This window comes from Fringilla coelebs, assembly GCF_963513975.1.
Source record: "Fringilla coelebs genome assembly, chromosome: 10".
NCBI classification, from domain to species: domain Eukaryota; kingdom Metazoa; phylum Chordata; class Aves; order Passeriformes; family Fringillidae; genus Fringilla; species Fringilla coelebs.
Window position 1 is genome coordinate 10,729,790 of NC_140036.1, and position 9,110 is coordinate 10,738,899.

General features: G+C 40.3%; 1 protein-coding gene across 1 annotated transcript; it reads right to left on the reverse strand.

Annotated features, from left to right (window-relative positions):
- Nucleotides 1-1,032: 1,032 nt before the first annotated feature.
- Nucleotides 1,033-8,235, reverse strand: SLC16A14 (solute carrier family 16 member 14; the record flags this gene model as incomplete). Its single annotated transcript, XM_084212261.1, has 4 exons — nucleotides 1,033-1,181; nucleotides 2,329-3,321; nucleotides 7,002-7,145; nucleotides 7,974-8,235. The coding sequence occupies 4 exons, from the start codon at nucleotides 8,233-8,235 to the stop codon at nucleotides 1,033-1,035; spliced, it is 1,548 nt and encodes a 515-aa protein (XP_084068387.1).
- Between the last annotated feature and the right edge of the window lie 875 nt (nucleotides 8,236-9,110).

A 9,110-nucleotide genomic window follows, 5' to 3' on the forward strand; every position in this document is an offset into this window, starting at 1 on the left:
TTCTAGAGAATAAATTTCTCAAACATGATGAATCTTAGTCAGTTCATGGTATATTACAAGCAGCAACACGACTGCTCATATGTAACAAAGTTGGTGAACAATTAAATGATAACAAAATTTAGTGTGCTGTAGTAGAGTTCATTCCCATGGAAAGAGTCAGTGGCAATGTTACTAAATTCTACAATAACTCTAATTAGGTAAAGGGGCCAAAGAATTCAAACTGTTTCTGGAAACATTTTCCAGTCACATTGATATTTTCCATATGTTTCCTGTTTCTTCATTTATAGGTTTTTTACTTCAGGTGCATTAAGTGTCACAGCCTTTAAAATGCAGCCTATGTATTGAGGATGGCTACTTTAGATGCAGCTGATACTTTAAAAAAACAAATTAAAAATCATTGAAGTAGAATCACAGAATATTCTGGGTTGGGAGGGACCTCTTGAGTCCAACTGAATAATTTCAGAAATATATGAGAACTTTTCTTCAGACTTGCATCACAGAAATACTAATTTTAGTACGCTGAATTAATGTAATTATTATAGTAGCATTTCAACAGTACTTGAGTAGCCAGGCAAGAAACACAATCATTTTCTAATACCCAGTAACTAATCTTTCATCAGATTGAATACATAGTAGAAAGGACTTTATAAATCATTCATGTCCTGACCAAATTCTCTCATAGGACTAGTGTAAATCAGAGTAACTGCACTGCAGTCAGTGGATTTTCACCAATGGTTAATGGTGAAATATTTAAAGAGAAGCAAGAGTAAGTATTCTTAGCATTGTTCTAATATTGACATACTAGCAGTGTGCTTTTAATCACTGTATTTGGTAGTTCTAAAGTAAAAAATATCTTAACCAATTTTAAAAGCACATTTCCAGTAATTTATAAGCCTTATGGAGTACATTTGCTTTTCATTTAAGTGCAGTGCAGCTAAATGTGGTTGGTTCTATAAGAAAAACATCTTCATACTGCCACACAAGAGGAACACAAAACCAAAAAAGTTCTGTAAAAAAGTTCTGGAATTTGTTCTATACTTGTGCTTCTTCTGTAGATTTTTCTCTTGACTGTTTCTTTTGAATACAAGGTTGTATAAGTAAAAATATTATTCCCACCATGTATAGCAATCCAGCTATGTAAAAAGAAAAATCGTATTTTTGTGTGATGTCATAGATCCAACCTGGAAAATAAGGACAGAACATGTTTGTTACAAAGTTTGCCAAAAAGGTATCTTTCATGAGAAAATTCAAAAAATTGTTCACATTCCTTTCATGACATTTCTGTCAAATCCACAGATGCTTTGTGGAAAAACAATATTTTTCAAATATGCTATCATAGGTTTGATTATAAAATTTTGTGATCCCAAACCAATTAGTTCCTCCTCCCTATCACTGTCTCTGTAAAATGCCCAGTACTGGGTATTTCAAATGCTATGCCTTGTGCAAGCAAACACATTTCCCATAGCTGTCTCCAAGCCTCACATACCAATAGAAGACTGTTCAAGAGATACAATCTCAATACTGCAATGACTCTCATTCCACCCTCAATTCCTTTGCAAAAACACAATAAAGTTACTTCTTCATTAAAGTTACTTATTCATTACTTCGGGAAGGTTTGAGAACCCAAATAAGCAAAACTCCCTCACTCCACGCTGGCTGCACTGCGATGCAGCCACAAGATCAGAAGCTCTCTTTACATCAGCTACTTGCATCCAGTTTGCTTCTTAACCGAAGACCAAATTCAGAGGCAGGTTTAGCACAGACTGGGAGGTGCTGAGGGAACGTGGCAGACTAAAACACTGCTGCTTTCAAGGGGCACTGAGAGAGCTTTCTTCTCACTCGTGTCACTCACCCAGTGGTGGGGAGAGAAGGGGCTCTCGCTTTCCTGGGCTGCTCATGCTGCTGCTGGCTTCCCTTCAGCCTAGAGCTGTCCCTGGCTGACTAAGGCCATGACTCCCAAGATTTCTCACAGCTTTCTTCTCAGCAGCACCTCTGTAAAAGAGAGCTGGAGTCTGATATAGTACTGACAATCAGTACCTGTATCTCTTCTGTATTCCCCCACCTCTTCCTATGAGGAAATTTGTAATGAATGTCTGTTTAAACCTAAGTAACTCTAGGGATAGCATACATACACTTCTCCCTTCTGCTGGGGACGGCAGAAGTTATGAGCTGTAAATCTGTACAATGTAAAGCTCGATGTTATGTCCATTCTGGAGCAGCTGTGATTTTGTTAACTACACGTGCTCATAGCATAAGAATGTTTAATAACACAAAGAGTCACAAGGTCATTACACAAACATCCGTTGGTTAGCAATTTGAACTTTTTACCTGCAAAGGGTGGTCCAAACAAAGCAGATATTCCATTGGCAGAAATGATGATGCCATAGGCATTTGCAAGGTGTTTAGTTCCAACTAAATCTTCAGTCACAACAGGCATTAGAGAAAAATAGCCACTAGAAAATCCTATTAGAGCACAAACCACAGCCAGGCCAATATATGTCTGCATTAGTGGCAAAGTAAGGATGCAGGTGACCAGGGTAAAGTTAGCCATGAGGAAGACATTCCATGTGCTGATGCATGGCAGATCAGAGATGATTCCAAGGATCACTTTACCAAAAATGTGAACAATGGCTATAATTGATGTCAAAGGAAATACATTGTCCTGTCTAGATAAGTTGTACTGCTTGACTATTTCTGGAAGGTGAATAAAGGGAATGACAAAGCTGCTATAGGCAAACAAAGCCCAAATGATAAAGGCCACAAATACTCTATTGGTAAACAGTGATGCAGCTCCAAAGTAGCTGGAGTACCAGAGTGCAAAGCCCTTCCTGACTGTAACTGTCAGCTGGCTCACTGTCTTAAAGAGGCGCAGTCCATACATGCTCCTTCCACTTCCAGATTTACCTCCAATTTCTATGTGCTGCACACTGCCAAGCACTTCTTCATTTGCTACCTCTTCTTTTTTCTCTGGTTCCTCACCAAGGACTCCATTAGATTTTATAGTCTCTGTAGAATGGGACAGAGCTTTTGCCCGATTTTCTTCGCTGCCATTTCTCACCACATATTTTTCACGGAGCTCTTTGGGAGAGAGCGGTCTCATGAGTGCCCCGCAGACACAAAGGTTCAGGGAGATGGCCCCCTGGATGAACATGGCATTCCTCCACCCAAATTCAGTGCAGAGGTACTTCAGTAAGGCAGTCATTAGGAAAGCTCCAAACCCCGTTCCCGTGGTACTGAGCCCTTGTGCAAGTGCTCTTCTGTTCTGAAAATATTGCCCTACCATGACCACTGCAGGCAGATAAACCATGCCACTTCCAATACCTATAAACAAAAAAATAAAACAACTGAACTGTTTGCCAACAACGTAAAAAGCAGTGGAAAAATATCAGTTTTATTCCTAACTTTCGTGTAAGCATAGTAGTAAAATCAGTAATAGATATTCAATTCTGATGTTAGCTTTCATTTCTGTCTCAAAGTGTTTTCCAAAATCTGCAATACTCATTCCAGAGAGAATGCAATACTGATACTTATTGCCAGAAAAACTAAACACATGGAATATAAAACCTTTATCTCAGGTCAGCATGACAACACTGAAAGTTACAAATGTCCCACAACCAATCAGTGACAGTTACTATGGGGACAAACACACAGACACAGCCTATTTTGAAATATCTGCAATTATAATACCCACATCTGATGGTATCAGTGACCAGAACTGCTTAGTGAGCACATCTTGTTGCTTTCACCTAAGTTCCCCAGCAATGAAGATTCACACTAAGTTCCTGTCCTTGTTCAGTAACTGGAGCCACAGTGACCGTGACATGTATTTGAGGAGTCAGCACATGGGCTTAGTGCACTGGTGGGACCTCAGATGGCTTCCAGGTTGGTTCTCTTTGGGCAGTCCAGGGAGGGCCACACAGTACCTGCTCAGTCTTACAAGGCAGATCTCTAATTCTGTTGGAAGCCCCTCACCTGTAGTTAAAAACCAGGCTCGGTGTCCATGGCATATACTTCAAGCAGAAAGTGATGAATTGTGCAAACACATCATTACAGGTAACAGTTCACTATTTTTTCTCACAGCAAATTCTTCATAGAGGGATTTGGATTGGAACAGGAACACACAGAAGATGCTTCCCAGCTCACTGTGATTGTAATTCAGAAGTGTTCTGTGACTTAAAAGTTTTCCTAAACAGGTGCCAACGTAGCTCCATGCAGCTACATCATGATCTAGCTGCAGCTAGGCCAAAGAAAGCCATGATTCCAAAAAGGCCAGAAAAAAAGCCCTCCAACATCACAGCAGTGACCCTAGCCAGAGCTGAACCATTTTGCTTGTTAGATGTATTTCTTTCTTTCCTAGGCAAATACACAATTGGGCTTTTATTTTTGGGCTTTTATTTTGCAACGGTTTCCCTCCCCACACCCAACCACAGACTCGGGGAGGCCTCTCTGCCCCCCGGGAGAGCCGCCGCTCCTGGGGCTGCTGCCGGCTGCCGTGAGGAGCCGGCCCAGGGGCTGCCAAGGGAGCCGCCGCTCCTGGGGCTGCTGCCGGCTGCCGTGAGGAGCCGGCCCATGCTGCCGGCTGCCAGGAGCTGCAGAGCCCTGAGGGGAGGGACCCTCGGCAGTGTGCTGAGGGTGGCTGCGGATGGAGAGATGAGGTTGGGATTCGAGGGATGAACTGAAGGCACCAGCCATGAGCAGGCCCACAGGCGTAGCGTGGAGGCTCAGAGGTGATGGCAGCAAGAGGTGGCCACTGCAAGGGAAAAGCAGCTTTCCAGGAGAAGCCATGAGAACATGGAGAGACTTCCCAGGACGGGCCGGGACTGGGCATGGTGAGTGAGGGGATGGGAGTGAGCGGGCAGGACTGAGGGTGAGTGATCATGAGGGAGGGACAGTGAGCAGAGGTCTCATGGAGCTGGAAGGAACCTCTCAGGTATCTCTACACTGTTTTTCTGGACAGAATTACTCCTGCAACATCTCACTTCTCCATCTCACATAAAAGTTTGTATGTGATTTTTTTTTCCCCAGAAAATCTGGTGTTCACCCGGCCTTAAATTCTCTACTTAAACTCTGCAATTTTTTGTTTTGTGCGTGCTTTTTCTGAAAAGCAACAGGGGCTGAAGAAGAACTGTGTGGGTTCCTGCCTACTTGATTATATTCAATATATATAAAAACAGAAATTCTGAAAAAGGCAGGATCCTCTCTGTGATCATTGTTCTTTGTTCAGGAATTTACAACATTACTGAAGTATATGGTATGGTGGTGTAAAGGGTCATCAGAGTGATCTTTGCTGAACCTAGTATTTCTCCATCCAGAAAGCTAGATAAACATTTATGTATAAAAATTCTGTAGATTTCTATGAAATTCTATGAAAGGGCAGTTTAAGAGAATGCAGAGTACTGAAGCTATTACTAGTATTACAAACAGTGCCTTTTTTCCGTAATGTTTCCCTCTGGCAAATGTAACATAGACAGTGCTTCATTTGCAAACATAACTGTTATCTGTGGAGTGAGTAACATTTCAAAGCCCCTTGAACTGCTCAGTGTTGCTCAGATAGTAATTGAGGCCCAAATTTTGCATTCCTTACATGAATAACTTTCACCTTTTTGTTTCACATCTATTAACAGAATCTATTTTCAGAAATGAACAGCAAACAAAATGGAGTAGTAAAGTACTTAAAGTACTTAATATTGGGTTCCTCTACATAACTTATTTCATGTAACTTAGTTTTTTCCCAAGAAACATTTCTAGAAACTGAGCATTCATGCACTAAGGATCTGTTGATTTTGAAGGAAGATGTCTAAATCAACATCATTTTGTATTTTTATTGGGCTCTCACACATGTCAAAAGGTTTGCTAGACATCTAATTTCATTAAAATGACAAAACATTACTTAAGTCATTTTGATTTTAAGAATTGTAGCGCTATTAGTTGCTCTGAGTGGTTGTTGGTGCAATATAAATAACCATTATTAGAAGCTCCATATGAAATACAGCCCCATGCATTATCCTAAGTGAGGCTGGGATAAAGTTAATTTGCTTCCTAGCAGTTCCTCTGGTGCTGTGTTTTGGATTTGTGACCCAATCCCTGCTGCTAACACAGGCATGGTTTAGCTGATGTTGGTTGGTGCTCACACAGCATCAAGGCCTCTTCTGTTTCTCACCCCCTGTGAGTGGCAGAGCACCAGAAGCTGGGAGGGGATGCAGTGGGACAGGGAACCCCAGCTGACTGAAGGGACATCCCACACCACGAGATGTTGGACTCAGCAATAAAGCCAGGAGAAGTGAGGAGGAAGGGAGGGCACCTGGAGTTGTGGCAATGTCTTCCCAGGTAATAGTTACACATGACCAAGCCCTGCTTTACTGGAAACAGCTGCCTGCCTGCTCGTGGGAAGTAGTGAATGAATCTTATCTTTGTTTTGCTTGTGCATTCAGCTTTTGCTTTATCTACCAAACTCTCTTTATCTTATTTTTACCTTTCTGATTCTCTCCCCATCCCACTGTTGGAGAGTGAGTGAGCAGCTGTGTGCAGCTTAGCTGCATACCAGCTGTAACCCACTTCAACCTTTAAAATGGGTTTTGAAGCAGTGCTGAATTATCATAATCCAGTATTTTATTAATGTGGAGCAACTTCTGGAGAAAACACTTGTTATTCTTTCCTGTGACAAGGAGAGGAGTTAGCTAGATATGAAATTCATCTCTAAATTTTACTTGGCAGTGTTTGCGTTACAGTAACTCCCCTAATGAAATATGTCCTCTAATGTATTCACTTGGATGAAACTGATAGAAGTTCCACGTTCACATGGCAAGCTTAAACAACAACAGAAGTCGCTGGGCCCAATCCACTGAATAAATAAGTTTCCTAAAAAGATAACAGCCTGTAAAAAGTGTGAAAGCAGAGCTGGAATAACTTTACAGTCTACCTTCCCTATTTACTCACTCAAATAAGCTTCAAAGGAATCAAAAATAATTGAAAGAACCTTCAAACATTAGTGCAGCTCTCACCAGCTGTCACTCCAAAGGTGAGGAAGAGGTAGTGCACATTTGAGGCATAGGCACTCAGTATCCAACCCAGGGCATTCAGGATCCCTCCAATTATGGCTGTCGTGCGGCACCCACACATGCTGATGAATAAACCAATAAAAGGACCTGTTAAAAAACATGAAATAAATTATAAATTATTTATTTAATTCTTTATGCTGTAATAATTTTTCACCTTAAGTTTCTTAATGTTTTAAATAAAATGTTAAAACATCAGGCAACTCATGGAAGTCAGTTTATTTTTCATATTATTTCTTAAAGCCATGGACAGAGAAATACAATCAACTGATTAAATACTTAGCAAATACCTGCAATACCTACAATCAAAGTTGTCCCATGAAGAAGGGACAGTTTAAAGAGAGGAATAAGCTGAAACTCTTGCTCCCCGTGCTGATGCTGTATGAGTGCAAGACTTTTTCACAAGTAACCAGAAGTTAAGCATTTTATCTTGTTTTCAGTAGAATAATTTGGGCAGATATAAACATAACTTTTTTCAGTCTTCATTTAAGGAGTCATACGTTTGTATATACATATATACACAAACATTTCCTCCAGATACTATTTTGGGTTTATGCAACTACAACTAAAAAAATACATTTTCATTCAGCTGCCAAACTGAAATAGAAACTGTGAATTCAACATTTTCTCCTCACAGATGCAGAATGGGGAGGACTCCAAGCTTCACAGATCATGTTTTCTTAATTCTAGTTGGACCTGGAGGTCACAGCCTTCCTTTTCTGTTCATGCAATCTCCTGGGCTGACTGTCTTCCCTGTCCTCTTCCCTGTTATTCCCTTTCTCCATCTACATTGTAAAATTTGTCCTGGTGACTTTAAAAGGTCAGCTTGGGACAACCATAAGAAAATAATTTGGGGATGAACAGCAAACATATTCTAAAAATATATCTAGTTTTAAAATACATAATGCTGGCACATACCTACAATAAGCGTGATGCCCATGCTGAGGGAGCTAATCCATGCTGTTAAGCCACGACTTTGATTAAACTCTTCAAGCCATTCCATGTTGAGTATTCCAAGGGCCATTTGGGAGCCCATGATGAGTATGTGCACAAGGAAGGAGGAAAGTACGATCATCCAAGCCCATCCTCCATCGATGTTTGGATTAGGTTTAATTGGCTTACTTCCAACTTTGGAGTCATCTCCAAAATCATATCCAATATCCTCTCGACTAGCATACATTTTCTCCACAGTATTCTGAAGCAAATGCAGTAAATACCTAAAAATACATACAAAATAATCAGGTTTCGTGGTTTGGTTATGGTGAATGCCATAAATCACTATCGTATTTCACCATTGTACTGAGTGCAGTTGTAGTGAATACTATGACTTCATTGTTGAAATATAAAATGCTTAGGAAATTGTCCAATTAATTTATTTCTTTGTGTAACTTGTTATTATGGCTGTCTATGCAGGAGTACTTACAGGCTGACAGTAGGCTGCATTATTTCCATTACTATATATTTTACTTACTTTTAGGTGGCTGAAAGCCCTCACTCTTCATGGGTTGACTGTGGTCACAAAAAAGATTGGTCTTTCTCTGTATATTACTTCTCTGTGTCACCTTCTGCTGTCCCAGTAAGATGATGTGCCTTTGTGTTCAAGTTCATAAAGCTTGGAGTAAAGAAGCAGCAGGTAGATGAAGTTGCCACATCTTTTCAGAGGAAACCGGTTGGGGGATGTATTTCTTCCTTAGTAGTGGAAGAACAAGAACGAAGACAGCAAAAGATAAGAAATTCAGATTCTTAAATTTCAAAATGTTTTGTTTACATAAATCAGAACGAGGCAATTGTTACTGCCTGTCTTTTTGATAGAGTCAACATGACAACAGTTTGCTATTATGTGTTCAGTTTCCATAGTATTAATCCTTATAACCCTACTAAAAACAAAGAATTCTTCCCTAATTAATGTCAATGCCTATCAGAATCAAACTGAGTGGCAGAGTTACATGCATAGGATCAGGTCACAGTAGCTTAATTTGATTTCTTTGATTTATTCTATTGTTACTCTAAGTAAAGATTGCAACACAAGGTGAAAATAATTCCAAAACATCTTTT